At 35.9% G+C, this 16014-nt stretch overlaps 1 protein-coding gene across 2 annotated transcripts; it reads right to left on the bottom strand.

Moving 5' to 3' along the window:
- Positions 1-238: 238 nt before the first annotated feature.
- On the bottom strand, positions 239-15420 carry LOC101741965 (putative ATP-dependent RNA helicase DHX57). 2 transcript variants are annotated; one of them, XM_062673610.1, is made up of 18 exons: positions 15228-15420; positions 14999-15155; positions 14618-14766; positions 13437-14403; positions 12743-12952; positions 11627-11906; positions 10973-11074; positions 10472-10656; positions 9972-10126; positions 8703-8885; positions 7599-7849; positions 6650-6897; positions 6018-6092; positions 4713-4919; positions 3961-4035; positions 2971-3217; positions 2181-2269; positions 239-1358 (listed from the first exon to the last, which is right to left on the bottom strand). In XM_062673610.1, the coding sequence occupies exons 1-18, from the start codon at positions 15293-15295 to the stop codon at positions 1215-1217; spliced, it is 3792 nt and encodes a 1263-aa protein (XP_062529594.1). In that variant the 5' UTR covers positions 15296-15420; the 3' UTR covers positions 239-1214. The 2 variants fall into 2 exon arrangements, with proteins under 2 accessions (XP_062529594.1, XP_062529595.1); XM_062673611.1 differs by lacking the exons at positions 14999-15155; positions 15228-15420 and having other exon boundaries at positions 13437-14306; positions 14618-14757.
- Between the last annotated feature and the right edge of the window lie 594 nt (positions 15421-16014).

The raw sequence follows: 16014 nt of genomic DNA, 5'->3' as shown, positions 1-16014 counted from the left end.
TTACTCGCCGAGTTCTTCATCGCAAGGGACGGGTTCGACGAGAACGATGGACCGGTGCTTGGGGTACCTAAAAGCACCGTTAGTGGATCGGGAAGATCCGAAATGACGTGTGCAATTGCTTCCAGATTCAATATTATATACCTATATGAAAACATCGTCAGCGCGATTTAGACTTGGTCTGTTTTCTTCTGTCTCAGAAAGCTGCCCATTAGCTCATTAAGGTTGAAATAATAACAAATTTTAACAAAAAAATAATAGAAATTTATTAATAATTTATAAATCGTTGTATTTACATTAGTTTTATCACTGCGTTGAAATAATTACATTATTGTCAGTATACAGTTTAGTAAGGTAACTTTTATAAATTCGCCTAAAAATTGACTAAGCCGATATCCGCAAATTGTTTTAGTTAAAACACTCCGAAATCGTTAATACTGTCGTCACTCGAACCATTCAAAGAGAAGCCAAAACCAATACTGGTACAACTGACTCGGCGGTGCAGTAGTAACGCTCCTGACTTGCGCCGAGGGTCCTGGGTTCGATTCCCACATCGGACAAACATTCGTGTGATGAACAATTTTGTTTGCTCTTTGTCTGGGTGTTTATTATCTATATATGCATGTCGGAGACACATAGTGAAGTGTGATAGTTGATGGCACTGTGTTTTTTTATCTTTCACTCGATACGATGGCGCCATTTTAATTGGCTCCCTTTCAACAGACACCTTTTAATACACTGAGATACTACTCCTCACTCTCTACCCTCTACTACCTTTACCCTCCATGGTAAGGACATAATAAATAGGCATCTTTTTCCAGACCGTACAATAAATCAGTTGGTGCAACTCGTGAAAAAGAATTGGATTGATTCAATTCAATCGCTAAACCTCGAGCACTTTAAAACTAATTCGTTGTCAATTCGAGTTGATAATCAATTTAAGACTTTATTCGAACATACGATTGAGTTCAAATTTCGTACACTCGCCGTTGTCCCAGATGTGCCATTAGGAGTCTCAACAAATGTGTCGTCATACAATGTATTTATATTTAAATTTCTAAATTCGTACTATTTAAAAACATGTACTATATAATACCCATCTTCAGCTATTGATACAATTTAAGTTTATTCTCCTGTACTTAAAGTCGATTTTCCTTTAATTTAAAACAACGTTATGATCTCGCTAGTGTTGTAACTAAAACAAAACGTACCCGAGTCTAGTCTTTGGTAACGACTTGAACTATAGTCTTTATTATACGATTCCCCTTTTCGTAGTGCAACAAATTCAATGAGGGATCGTTTATTTTCTCTTCTAGAAGATTTATTAGTTCGACTCGAATCGTTTTCAGCATTTCCGCGACCTGAAAATAAATAAATCATCGAAGATAAATCAAAGACTCCTTGTACTGCGTAAACAATAAATCTGTTCGTAAAAAATGTTTGCCCAAGGTAAGAATCGAACCCACGAACCTCTGCTCAGATGCGACAAATTTAAAAAGACTAGTGGTCCCTCTGTAGTCGAAATTCGACTATAATTAATTGAAATTATACATAACTTTGAACATTATAAAGGTTCTATTGTCAAAGACTATCTATCATACTTATACAATCACAGATTTCGCCAAGCCTACACTATAGACAAATATTAATAAAGATAAGCAATATTAATCTATTTTCAATTTGACCACAGACTTTAATGCAATGACAAAAGTTTGACAGTAAATAAAGGGTATATATATATATATGTGTGTGTGTCAAATAGATGATAGGTGTGTAATGTTTTTTTTATTGAATTTATGTATTCTTAATGCATAATTTTTTTATAAAATCTGCACTCCTGCTCTATAGTCTATACTCTCCTCTATAAGTGTAGGAAATTTCATACTCCTCCGTCCGCGCAATTTGCGTAAAAAGGGGTACAAAGTTTTTGCTTCACGTATTAATATATAGATATGGACTAAGTAATAAGTGTGTACACTTGGAAATAGTTGTTGGATTTGAGTTACGATAATCCTGATACGGTTACTCATTAATTATTAGTGATATTGTAAATCAATGCAGTAGATTTTAGTAACCAATAAAAACTATAATTGATTTTGGAATGTAATGAGATGTTACTAACTGAAGTGAGATTAGTCAACACAGTGGGCGTGGAAGGATATCGAAAGAAACGTTATACAAACCTCGTGTTTTTCAACTTGAAACATGATCCAGCCGTCTTCGAGGGACACTATAAAAGTACCGTTGTGAAGTTCGATCCCAAGACTACATCCTGGAAACAAAACATTGGCTATAAGCTTTTTTTATTATTTTGTGCAAGTATTAGGTTTACCGCTTTAAGTGATCATCGGAACCCATATTTATTTATTTATCGTATGGCATTCGTTTACACTGCGTGGTTATAATTTAAATTTACAGTTTGTGAAATAATCGATAGCTTCTTCTGTTACATTTTTGAGATCTTCCACTTGGCCTGCGAATTTCGTTAGTGGGCATTCCATGACAATGTGGCGCATAGTTTGCAGAACCCATAGACATCATGACATGAATGCCCCCACCCACCTTGAGTCTTTAGGTTGAAGTCTCAATTGTATAACGCATGACCCACTCTTTAGATTTTTTATATTACATAATATGTTATGTACACTTTAAAAGAGGCTTGTGGAGAGTATTAAGCGGTAGGCAGCGGCTTGGCTCTGCCCCTGGCATTGCTGAAGTCTATGGGCGACGGTAACCACTCACCATCAGGTGGGCCGTATGCTCGTCTGCCTACAAGGGCAATAAAAAAAATGTTCACGAGTAACTTATATATGAAGAAGTAACAGTAGCATAACAAACAAGAAAACTGAAGCCGGACTATTACTACCGCAATACCTATTACAATGAGACTTCAATCTCTACTTCGCTGGTGGAAAGCTTATCACGAAGAGAACCTCGAACTCGTCTGCCCATCTGAATCAATAACGGACTCACCAGAAAACAGCACCAACGGTAGTAGAGGCACCATAGAGCACTCCCGTATGAAGACCCTCGATGTCTTCACCTTCTCCTGGTAGACTAAGTAAGGGCTCGCGAAGTATCCCACTGTAGAATTGACCGACGAAGGGTGTAGGGCCACGAAACCGTCGGATTTCGTTTTGAACTTCAACTCCTCAGGGTTCGGCTGGCGAGGTATGGCGCCGCCGGCTTGCATGTGGAAGGACTTCTCCGGCGTCAGGACCTGTAAAGATATGATTATCTCTATGTAAATGATTTTACAGCCTTTAAACAACTGAGGACACGAGTGGATGAAGGAGTTAAATAGCATTTTTAAGATTTTTCAGTTTTTACATTGAGTAAAGGTGTTATGTGCCTACAAACCATATTAGACCTTAAAATTACTGGTTTAAAGGCTTTTTTTTTTGAAATCGCATGTGATGAAGGAGTTATGTCCGAAGAAAAAAGTACAAGTAACAATAGTTTGTAGTCCGTTTTCTCATGTCACTCATGTCTTTCTTCCGGGTCGTCATTACGATCTCACCTTCACTCTAGCGCTTGTCGCCAAGCGTTCGAAAGAGAGGTAAGAGGATTCGCAAGTAATTTCTTTTACTATGAACATTTTTAACACACGAAAGCTGTATAAGACTTTTACACTCACATGTTCCCATTCGTGGCTGATTCTTTGGTGGAGATTGTTTGGAGTTTTGACCAATAGTCATTTCCATAGTTGTAATTTCAAGAGCCAACTGAGTAATCCTTTTGAAACATGTTTATGGCTTCTTACGGCACTTCATGGCGCTTAGAGAGTGAGCTATGGACTTTCATGTAGTGGAGGTGACCTCTGGTTCGTGTTCGTCTACGGGTGCGTCTATGAAGCAGCAAGATATTCGTCATACCCCTAAAAAATCTACTCTCACTCCCTTACCATTTCTGATGGCAGTTATCGCAAAGTTTATAGTATATTTATATTTTATAGCTACTTACTTTCACCACGTTCGGATACAAGGCTGCGCACAAAATGGCCGCTAATAACTTATCATTGTTACCGTTTGTATTGAGCTGAAACAACAATACGTATTTTTGTTACTATCAGGCAATCAGACATCAATAAGAAAATTGAAAAAACGAAATATCACTTAATAATTCTAACGGCTTTTAGCTTATTTCAATTGATATGAATCACAATGGATGACGTCATATGTGGTTAATTGCTGTGTTAGTGTTAGTTTAAAGTTATATCGTTAATTATTTTGCCCCGGGTGAGGTTACATGTCTGGCTCGCTATCTGGAGTGCTGTTTGATGATTTTATAACCACTTTTATTTTACTGTAAGTAGGTTGGGGTGTCAATAGATTCCATGACCCAACATGACAACTACAAGGTAGAAATACACCGGATAGTAGTACGTCCATCTGTGTGAGCTCTGAACATATCCTACTGCCAATAAATACGATCAAAATGTACTTAGTGTCCATTCTCCAGTGACTACCTTAATTGTCTTTTATAGCACCCACAGGAAAACATAGGTCCCTCTACTGTAAGCCCACAACTAAGACAATATAAGTTTTACGCACAATTCTGACAATTCTTCATCGTGTAGTCCTCGTTATAGGAGGAGTGTATTTTCTATGCTTTCTGTATAGGCACTAGTCGTGCAGGATAATCCAGGAGAAAGTTATTAGAGGAGGTCACAACCCTCAGCGTCAAAGAGGAGGAGAAGTATAGGCAGCACTCACTTCGTCTCCGGTCAAACTGGCGACGGAATCCTTTCGCATTTTCTTCCTGAGAGCAGGCATGTCAGGCACGAATCCTATAGACGCCAACAAGCCCAGAAGTTGATGTTTGATGTCGGCCAACATCAAAAGAGTTTTGTGCGACAAGAAGTTCTCGTTTGCGAACACCAAGGCTGCGTAGGTACTCGATTTCATGGCCTGTTGCCATTTCTAAAAAAAAAAAAACAACATTATTCTTCATTTAATAAAAATTCACTGTAATTCAATTAACCTGCATGTTATTGTTATAGGAACTAAACAGCACATTCGACACGCAAACTTTACGAGTTTAGTTATTAGTTGTGGCTAAATATAGAATACTAGCCGTATTCGCCCGCTTCGCTGGTCATTTAAAACTAACATTTTTATTTATTGTCATTATTATTAGGGAGTCCAACACTCATATAAATAATAGCCTATCCATCAAGTACGTGTATTTTCTACATGGATACCAAGTTTGAAGTCAATCGGATGCATGGTTCAATAGTTATAACGGAACATCCGTAAAAACCACTGTAGATTTATATATTAGAACATATTATGTAGCGGTAATAAATATGCGGCACTTGAAATAGTTATTGATATTTCTGAACTTGAGATTTCAGTGAAATTAAAAAGATGTTTACTTTTGAAAAACAAGTTGGCTTGTGTATTCTGAATCAGTAATCGTACAGTTTTATAGGATCAGCCAGGAACAATATTCTAGAGATACAATAATTTCAAGGATCGATATCCTCAGCATGGCAGATGCGTGAACACTATATGTAATGAGTGTTGGTCAGCTTGACGCGAAGAAAGATTCCCGTGATACCTAATTACCTATCGCTATCGCCAAGCAGTAATAAGTATCGATTTAAAAAATAGGACGCTCTTTTTATAACACAATTGACAAATCGACCTCACGACACAAGGTGGATTACAGCACCACATTGTGACTTCTATGAACTCACAGTTACCACTTAACACCAGACGGGCCGTGAGATTAAGCAGTCTACGCATTTTTTTATTTACAATCATTATATCTTGTTTGGCGATACCGACGTTTCAAAAAATCTTCGAACTACCCTATTTTAAATTATTTTAAATTATTGTATTGTCCCCCCTATTATATTTCCTTTATCAGCTACTTATGCATATTGTTTTCCAACTGTTCATATTGTGCAATTACTATCCTCCAATATCCAGAAATAATCTAGAAATTATGATGACATTATTATTATTTTTTATGACATTATTATTCTTTTTTTGCATTAGTCCAAAAAAACGCACCCTGTATGCTTTTAATGTAGTTAATTGATCGCTGTTTGAGCACGCGAATTCTCTCCTTTTAGCATCCGCTTCTCCCTGGGAAAGAAAGCACAAAAACTCGTAAATACATCGTACCTTGTAAATTTGTTAATTAATTTTAACCATTCGACATTTGCGTTATTTGTTATACTACATATTTCAAGAAAAAATCATCCTACCCACATACTGCCTGAATATAGATTAGATGATATAGTACGTAATAAGTATCATCTTATTTTGAACTAAACCCTCTAATGTACACTTATCGGTAATAACTATATATTAGGATCGAAATTGAGTGCATTTACAACTAGGCACTGTCGTTCTGCCTCGACACTGTTATGCGTTCCGATTTATAGAAAATATAATAAAATTGTTATTATAAAACACAACTAAAATTTCCACCTCATTACAACTGTTTAACACCGAGTGAGTACTGACTATAAATTAAAATCTAATTTATCCAAAGTCATTCTACGGATTACCTCATTCGAAACCGCCAGCCGTAAGCCAGTGAACTAATTCGACATCGGCTAAGGTTGTGCCAACCCTACTTAGTCATATAATATGTAGGTACAAAATGTAAAGTATTAAAAAAACAAAAATCCACCAACCTTCTTACCAAAGGGCGCAACGAAAGGACTTTTATGGCTCAAAAACGCAGCCATAGTTAACGCTGAGTCGACACAACAGAATATAGCACCGAACAACATAAGCTTTCCGATCCGCACATCCACCGGTAGGGCTGCCAAGTGTTTCCCGAGCGCGGTCAGAACGAAAGCTTTGTCTAAAGCTCCGACATCTTGTAAGCGACAGAGAGCGCCATCTACATTCTGCTTCATGGGCGGTTCTATAGTTTTGCCTTTGAAAAAGAAATAAATTGAAATTAGGATCTAAAACTGGAACATATGAATGGGTGGTCTGAACAAATAGGTTTTCTGTCTTATAATTAGATTGTTATAAGCGTAGTGCGTTCAGAAATGCCCACGTTGATACGATATTTTCAGTGTAAGCAAATATTTACTGTAACTATTGTATTTAAGCACGTATTTACTGTAACTATTGAGTTTAAAACACTTATCTTCTGTCCTTTTATCTCATATCTCCACGACTTAGAGCATCGTTAAAGTAAAACAATAAAAAGGGTAACTGCCTTCTTCATAAAAATATCATTTAGGGTTATTACTCAAAATGTAACTTGATAATATTTTTTTATTGCTTATATGTGTGGACAAGCTCAGAGCCCACCTGATGTAAAATGGTTACTGGAGCCCATCCACATCTACAACGCAAATGCGTCACTCATCCTGAGATATAAATTCTAAGGTCTCCATATAGTTACAACGGCTGCCCCACCCTTCAAACCAAAACCCATTACTGCTTCACGACAGAAATAGGCGGGGTGATGGTACCTACCCGTGCGGATTCACAAGAGGTCCTACCACCAGCAAAGTTTAATTAGTTTTAAAAAACAACTTAGTTAAATAAAGTTTAATAAATGTAAACTTTTAGTACTTAAAAGGTAAACTAGATGGCGTTATAATAAATAAAACTGAATCTAACCTAAGACTTCATGGGTGCTCATGTCTTTGAACAGCGGCAGTATCTTTATTTTCAACACCAGCTGCTCTAGCGGCACCCTGTGTATCTCCGGTACGGGCTGCTCCAACAGGTGGTGGTGGTATCTGTGAGACGTGTACAGATGCACGCAGACTCCGGGCATGACGCGTCCGGCGCGACCTTTCCGCTGTTTCGCATTCGCTCTCGACACCCACACCAGGTCTAACGATTCCATGTTGCGATTCGAATCGAACCTGCAAAAATTATATGTTAATACCTATGTTGGCAAACGATGATCATGAAATGAGAGTAAACAAAACTGAACAATTTTTTAAAAAGCAATTTTTTCAATGAATAATTTTTTTTAATAAGTACTTTCGGACACCATCATTAACCGAAACTGTACAGATAGAACGTGAAGGTCGATTAACAATGTTTGAGCTCTTCAAATTGCAATTGGATAAAATATATTTACCAGATTAATAAATTGCAACTATTTTAAAATTAAAATTTCCTTATATATATTATTATGATCTTGTAATTACAGTCTATACGTCGATGTTTCAAGAACAACAAAAACTACACTAAAATCCAAGGTACATGTATTTGTTCCTAATGCTCCCACCTTCATACTCCGATTTCAACGAGAGAGCAAAGTTGTTTTTTGTTCGAGTGTTGATTTTGAGTCCCGAGCAAGTGAAGGATTCTAAAGTTAAAATCCTCAGCAGTGAGAACACAAACTACTTAGGAGACATAGAAATGAACAGGAATACATTGAAAAACTATTTAAAAAAAACGTAATTTCTTTATTACAAATATCTTTAAATGTGTGCTTTCTTTGAGGTAGAATTCCAAAATCGAATTTCGAAGGGTTTTTTTTTTCACTTCCTTTTTTATATGCATGTGAAAGAGACAGAGACAGTAAAATTCGAATGTTTCAAATTTATGGCTGAACAATGTCAATTCGTGGCACTGAAGATTGAAAAATTAAAAAGCTACTTTGACCCACGCCCGAATCAAAATCGCGTTTTGCTCACTGTTTTCTCGCAGCCAAAGCGGCATGTTTGAGCTGCTGAGGTGAAAATGTAATTTGTTGTTTAAAGTTACCTCTTTTCCTTCATCCGTCCGCAGTCCACGACGAACACGCAATCGTCGATGGTCACCGACGTCTCAGCGATGTTCGTGGACAGTACAATTTTCCTGACGCCCTCCCGCGGCTTCTTGAACACTTGAGCTTGTTCCTCGCTTGACAAAGTCGAATGTAGCGGAACTAACATGTATTTACCTGTTCTGAAAACAAATACTTTATTTAGAAAAATATTTTGATGATTTATGAATTACATAATGTTCTCTGAGATGTTATAGGTATCGCAACTTTAGAATTGAAGTGGCTTAATTAAAAAAAAATTAAGAAAATGAGTTTGAAAGACTTTTTGAACGACTTATAAACATTTATTTATTCTATCAATTTATAAAAATATTTTTTTAAACTTATTCAATTACGTTTTTGGCGTTTACGAAAAAACAAAAATTCCTGAAGAAGGGTACGATATACTGGGTGTTAGGAGACCACTTCCGAAAACGAAGACAGGCGAAAGGACTAATCACACCTTTGATGACGGGACGGAAAAAAATCGATCCTGATTAAAAAAATTAATATTTTTAAAACGTTTTATTAGCATTATTTACGCTTTATCATGATAGTACAGCTAAATGAAACGGTAGTTTCATTAAAAATATATTACTTTACTAAAAAAATCAGCAAGGTAACACGAAATCAAAAACAACTAATGCTCAGATCAACAAACGCCCGGACGCGTCGTTTCTCTTACACGCACACCGGCGCCGCAGCGCAGGGTGCGCGGCGCTCATACCGCGCTCCCCGAAATTTACAACTTTGTAGGTACAAAATTTGCTTTTTCGGGAGCGGTCTCCCAACACCCAGTATACACTAAGTTCTACTGTACCACGTTTAAACTAAAACGTACGTAGAAAGTCCGATAATTTTGAGCGTCTCATTGCGACTGAAAAACTTTAGGACAACTGACCAAGATGACAAGGTCCCAAGCAAAGCTCTGCATCAGGCCAGTACAGTATAGGCCTTCTTAGTAATGAAGGAATGACTGAAGGAAACAGTGGTGATAGAGGAAATAGTATGTCTAGGAGTTAGAAACTCATAAGATCCAATTTGGAGAGTGGAATCTCCATCAATATCATGTCTGAACATTTATTATTTTTCTATTACTTTCTACCATTCAGTCAGCGCTACATAATAGATCCTGTACCATATTTAAAATATCTCAAGCACATGTAGATAGTGCTTGTGCTAATTATGCTACTTTCTAGTTGTGTAAACTTTAATTATCAAGTACTTACTTCGGACTGAATGTGTGGCTATCAACGAGCTGATCGTATAGAGACATAATCTCTTGAATCCCAGGTAGAAATATTAGTATAGCGCCCTCTCTTGGCCATTTATGGTCACCATTTACTATGTAATTAAGTACATGCTCGACTAATTCTGAATTTATCTGCAACATGAATAACAGACTATAATTACTTTTATAATAATATTGTACAATACAGTTAAAATTAATTGTCCACCATTCTATTTATTTCTGTATTAAAGAATGCGATATAATTCGGACTTTTATATCAAGTATCAAGTTGAATGGAGGCATTCATATAGTGATGTCTAAGGGCTCTAGTGAAAACTTAACAAGCGCCGAGCCTTGTTTAGTCATAAAAACGGGCAAATAATTTATGAGGATCTGAAATAGATCGGATAATAGAACACCCTGTAGCTGAACCTCAAACATGAAGTAAATCGAACAGTCAATGTATTCGCATTTTCACAATTTTCACTCGAAGCCTACCTTTTCAGTGTCCATGAGGTACATATTCTTGCACGTTATTTTGGAGCATTTCGGATATCTTGCTATCATCTGTCCTATAGTCAGATTTTCATCTCGTATCGATAGTTTAGGGGCTTCGGTCGAATCGGCTCTTACGTCGCAAGTTTCCAATTCAGTTTCCAGATCTATTCGCCTCTCTTTATCACCTTCAAGTTCATATTGTCAATTTAAAATAACCAATCATTAAGTACCACTTCTAAATATGAAATGATAATGTATTCAACGGAGAACATAGTATGTTTTTGTACGTGGATCGTTTAATTATATTACGAGTAATACCTAAATGAAATTACATTTATTCATTAAACATTGAAGATGATGTCATTAATATGATTAATACACTTAAATTCTTGATTAACATGTTATTCCTTTTTTTTATATTAGTAAATTCTTAAAGAGAATGTTCAAAGGAGTTAGACTATTTTCCAAATGATTAATTAAGTTATGTTTTTTCGTACTTACCCTTTTTAACTTTACGAGAATACTGTCCATTCTCCTCTAACACATAATTCGTCATATCCATAATTTCTTCTAAGAAGAATTGTTCAACAGGGAATGTCCTACCTAAAAAAAATGTGGTAAGTAACTTTTTTAGTATTAAACCTGAACTCACAAGTTGGTCGTGATTACGGTGGCCTGTAGACATAGATAATATCAGGGACGTGGCCAATCTTTTCCCGATAACGTTTCCAATGCTCGTTGGACGTCGTGATAGCACTCAGGCAAATAAAGTGGATGGGTGTTCATTTCAGTCCTGGACGAAGCAATAATATATGTCTGATAGCAACAATAATATCTCGAATACACCACCGCTAAATGCACACATTCAAGGCGGTAAAAAGGTGATAGGGTGTTAAAAAGTAAAAAACTTCCTGGCACATGTATTTTATATTGCACTGGATCTAACATTTGAAAAGCTTTTTTATGGTTAATTTTGTATGCACTCTTGTTAAAGTTTACTGTAAATCAGTAAAATAGCTCAGCTCGACAGATCAACATTTGTATTTTTTGTCAGCCTTATTCCCCCAACGTTTTGACTAAAACAATCCAATCCTAAACCACAGATTATAATATTACGGGCCTGCCCATCTATCTATCTAATTAATTAGGTCTCACCTGGGATCTCTAATACTGGAACATTTCCAAAGTAATCCGAGAACAGATCAGCATTCAGTGTTGCACTCATCAATATTACATTCAGGTCCTTCCGGACTTTGACCAGATCTCTTAATATTAACAAAAGAAAGTCACTCTCTTCGGATCTCTCGTGCACTTCATCGACTAAGATATGTGTTACCGACTTCAACTGAGGATCGTATTCTAACCTACGGAGCAGGATCCCAGTCGTACAGAATGTTAGGCGAGTTTTTGAAGAAATTTTGCTCTCCAGTCGAATCTGAAATGTATGTATTACATTAAAACAAATTATGAAAAAAAATCGGTTGTCTGTGTAGTCGGTTTACTGACGATAGTTGAACGTGACAACTTCATAAGAAAATACGCGTCAGAGCGAGGTAACGCCGCATGAGTCTTGTTTTTTCGTGCGTGCGGCCGACTCCATCTAATTATAAGACGTTGTCTATTATAAGTTTTTCTATGCTACCACAAATATACTATTTTAAAGAAACATTTGTGTGAGATATCATATTCGTTAGTAGTATATTGCACATAGTATTTGGGATTTAAAAGGGGAGCTTAGAAACATCTCGTTGGATTGTTTGTACACCAACATATTAGGGTAGTGACGACGTAACTTAAACAATAATGAGCTACATTCTAATATTCTTAAAGCTGTTAAAAGATGGATGAGCATTAGGCGTTAATAAATTTGAGACGTGACTAGTTAGGTCGGTAGGCAGCGGCTTGGCTCTCCCCCTGGCATTGCTGACGTCCATTAGCGACAGTAACCACTCACCATCAGGTGGGCTATATGCTCGTCTGCCTATATTGTGGGTAATATGAAGCTCTTCGTTTTCATTTCAGGCAGAAGACACGATAATGCAGGGCAGCTTATTACCAATTATTGTACATTGCATAGTTTTTTATTTATTATCCATATCAAATCAAATCATCAGCTATCAACAGATAAACTGATGCTACCGATAAGTGGAAAGTCACCAGCCCAATGAAAAATTCCCTAGATTTATTTACAGTTCAAATCTTTGACCCAGTATAACAATACTGGGCGGCCTAAGATTTCATTTAAAATGTTTTTTTTTTATATTTTCGTACCTGATATCCAACAACTTGGCCAGTTTTCTCCACGCGTTCATCAGCAACCCTGTCTGCCACGCCAATAGCAGATATTCTTCTCGGTTGAGTACAGATTATCTCGACATGTTCAGGACCATCTTTGGAGAAATTATTCAACCAGTCATCCAGTATGTACTGAGGTACTTGTGTGCTTTTACCACAACCGGTCTCACCGCTGATCACTACTATCTGAGGATGGAAAGCTGCATTAAATGAATTATATATTAATTTCACATTTCATAATTTTAGGTATGCCTTATCATATTTATTTAACTAGGAGTAACAAAAACTGGGTCTGTGACAGCTTGTTTTTCAGTATCAACATTACGTATTTACTTGTCCATAAAAATTTTTGTTAAATAATGATGTACCCACAGTGGCAACAAGTATGAAATGTAAGTTTTAATATTCAATTTGATTTCTAAGCACTACTGTCAAATGCATATCAATTATTTGTGTGCGAAAGATTGTAGTTGAATGAATTGCATAGTATCACTGACACTTTTTTTAGAAATTTTTTTTTTCAAATTTTTCTTCAATTTTTTTTCCATTTAAATACATATTTTGACAAAATAATATAAATTATAGCTTTTTTTTAATAATAATAATATATCACTGTCTTCCATTGTATAACAAGATAATTGAAGTTTTCTTAAAGATGTTGAATACTAACCTGTGATTTTTTCAAAGCATTCAATATATCATTCTTCTTCTGCCAAGCAGGCAATTTTCTTCTATCTGACATCATTTTGTTGTACCTATTATTTTCCCTCTTTTCTAACCATCTCTTAGCTATTTCTTTATTTTCTCTCAAAACTTCTTCAAAATTTATGTTATTCCTTATGTCTTTGATAACACCTTTTTTGTAATGACTTGGTTTAACCTCATGTTTACCTTCGTCCTCTATTAATTGTGGAAATAGAGCTTCTGAAGGTTCTAAAAATGATCTTGTATCAAATTTTATAAAATTTATGATATCTTCTTCATTTTGTAGCAATTCCACAATGGAATATATACTTGGTACTCCATCTTGTGCAAGAATTTTCGCCTCGTCTACAAGTCTACATGTTATTTTCAAACAAGTTAAATCAGGTATGGTATCAGTACGGTTTTCCGTTTTGAAAAACAATAATGGGGGTTGATAAGGATACAGTGTGTCTTTCGGAAACCTTACTTCTAATTCATACGTAATTTTCTGAGTTCCAGTGTTTTCTGTATCGGGCTGAGTTTTCTCTGTATTAATTTCATGCGAAAACTTACATTTATCACCAAATCTACAGTGTCCCTTTAAAATAAGTTTACACATCTCTTTTGGTTTCCCTTTATTATTGTAATTTATGTTTGTTTTCTTTTTCGGTGCATCAACTTTATTTGCGTATAGCTTTGTTAAGTAGTCTAGATCTAATTTGACAACCCATACATCTGCATCTTTCGTTTTGAAACTGGTATCATATATTGATTCTAATACTGCTTTTTCATCCATTCTCATCTCTTCTAACTCTGAATTTGAGAGGGCATTTTCCGGTTTATCCTCTGGGTCTATCTTAAAATATTTATAAAATAAAATCTCTAAGGACTTTTCTACACTTTCTGCTGCTATCTCTAAGGCTTCTGCACAATGTGCTTTATGGAAGTGGTATCTGGAGTGTGAAATTTCAATTGCTTAAAATTAACTATTTATAGCAGAGCCTAATATAGAACCGTATGTCTTATCATCTTCACTATTGGTGCCGATTACCAATTATATAGACAGAGGCTTGACAGTGAACCAGTATTGCTAATGTCTATGATTAACAGCTACCACCATCATCAAATAGATTTTATGGATAGCAATAATTACATTCAATTACTTACTTTTCTAATTTTGATAAAGCAAAAGATCTAAGTCTAGCTTCTGAGCTCTGTATATCAGGTTTCATGTTAAGAGAATAGTCACATCCTCCTTGGACAACTAAATTGCCTCTTTCCATCCAATACCTGTTTCCCAGATTTGAACCTTTATCCTGAAAATATATTTTTTACATTATGCATGTATAATAATGGCCATAATGAAAATTTTCAAAAAATATGTAAGTTACAACTTGCACACAATGCAGGGAACAATATGAGATTTTAAACAAACCTTTTAAGAGCATTCATGAAAATAAACATCTACAAATACACTCAAATACTAAACAATCAGTTTACTTAAATATTTCGTGTGAAGTGCTTTATGAAATACCCATTCTCTCATACCTTGTAAAGACTAGCACTGCCCAATTTGAATTCAGAACCATGGATATACCTCAATGTATCTAATATTATCTTCTGTGAGTCCGGATTCAAACGAATTGTTTGCATTTCAACTTTGAGAGTCGGGTGTGATTCTTCTTTGGGCTCATCTTTGACTTTTCTATGGAGAAACGTAATTTAATTTTTAAAAACATGTTGCTAAATGGTATAAAATGTCACCAACCAAAGTTACCTGATGCGGGCGTCTACAGGCTCTCTTAAGAAAAAGTCTTCAGCTAATTGTTTACTTTGATTATCCATGTTGCGATGTAAATAAAATATCGGTCTAAATATAAATGTATCTAATTTAAGGATCTTGCGAGAGGTTTATCGAAAATTTCAAACCTTCTATTGAGTCATAATACAACTTGCGGCTTTACGTCATATCTGTCAAATGTCTTTTATCACGTGGTAACTAGCAATGGAATCCTAAACGTTCAAATCGATTCCATCGATTTTAAAACCACGCGCTGATTCTCGTTTATTTCCATGGATTAATTTGTATTTTTATAACAGTGTCCTATTAATTACACTAATTTTGCAAATAAGCACACGACCTGTATATTGTTAAGTTAATTATCAGAACCCATAGAAATTACAACGTGGCCGCAACTACCCAGTACCCATCTTGGTGGACTTGGTTAAGATTCTTTAATGGTTTTATGAATGATTTTTTTGATTTATGAATGAAGTTTTCAATCCGATTTTTTTATATACCTATTTAGCTGTTCAGTGATTCAATCTACTACATAAATACTAAATTTAGATTAGAAGGATTCAGAGGTTCATGGGTCCAGAAGATCTGAAAAAACCGTTAGATTTTTAAGTTTTTTTTCGGGCAGGATTCCAAACTCATACAATGTAACCACGTCTAGGGGGTGCGCGGGATATATCGGATTTGGCTGTCTGCAGATGTTGGGAGATCTGCTCCCAAGCCCCGCAGCCCCAAGAATATTTGTAGGACTCTACCCATCAAACGA

This window comes from Bombyx mori, chromosome 18 (assembly GCF_030269925.1).
Source record: "Bombyx mori chromosome 18, ASM3026992v2".
NCBI classification, from domain to species: domain Eukaryota; kingdom Metazoa; phylum Arthropoda; class Insecta; order Lepidoptera; family Bombycidae; genus Bombyx; species Bombyx mori.
Note: the sequence above shows the minus strand (reverse complement) of the source record. Positions and strands in the feature narration are given on the sequence as shown.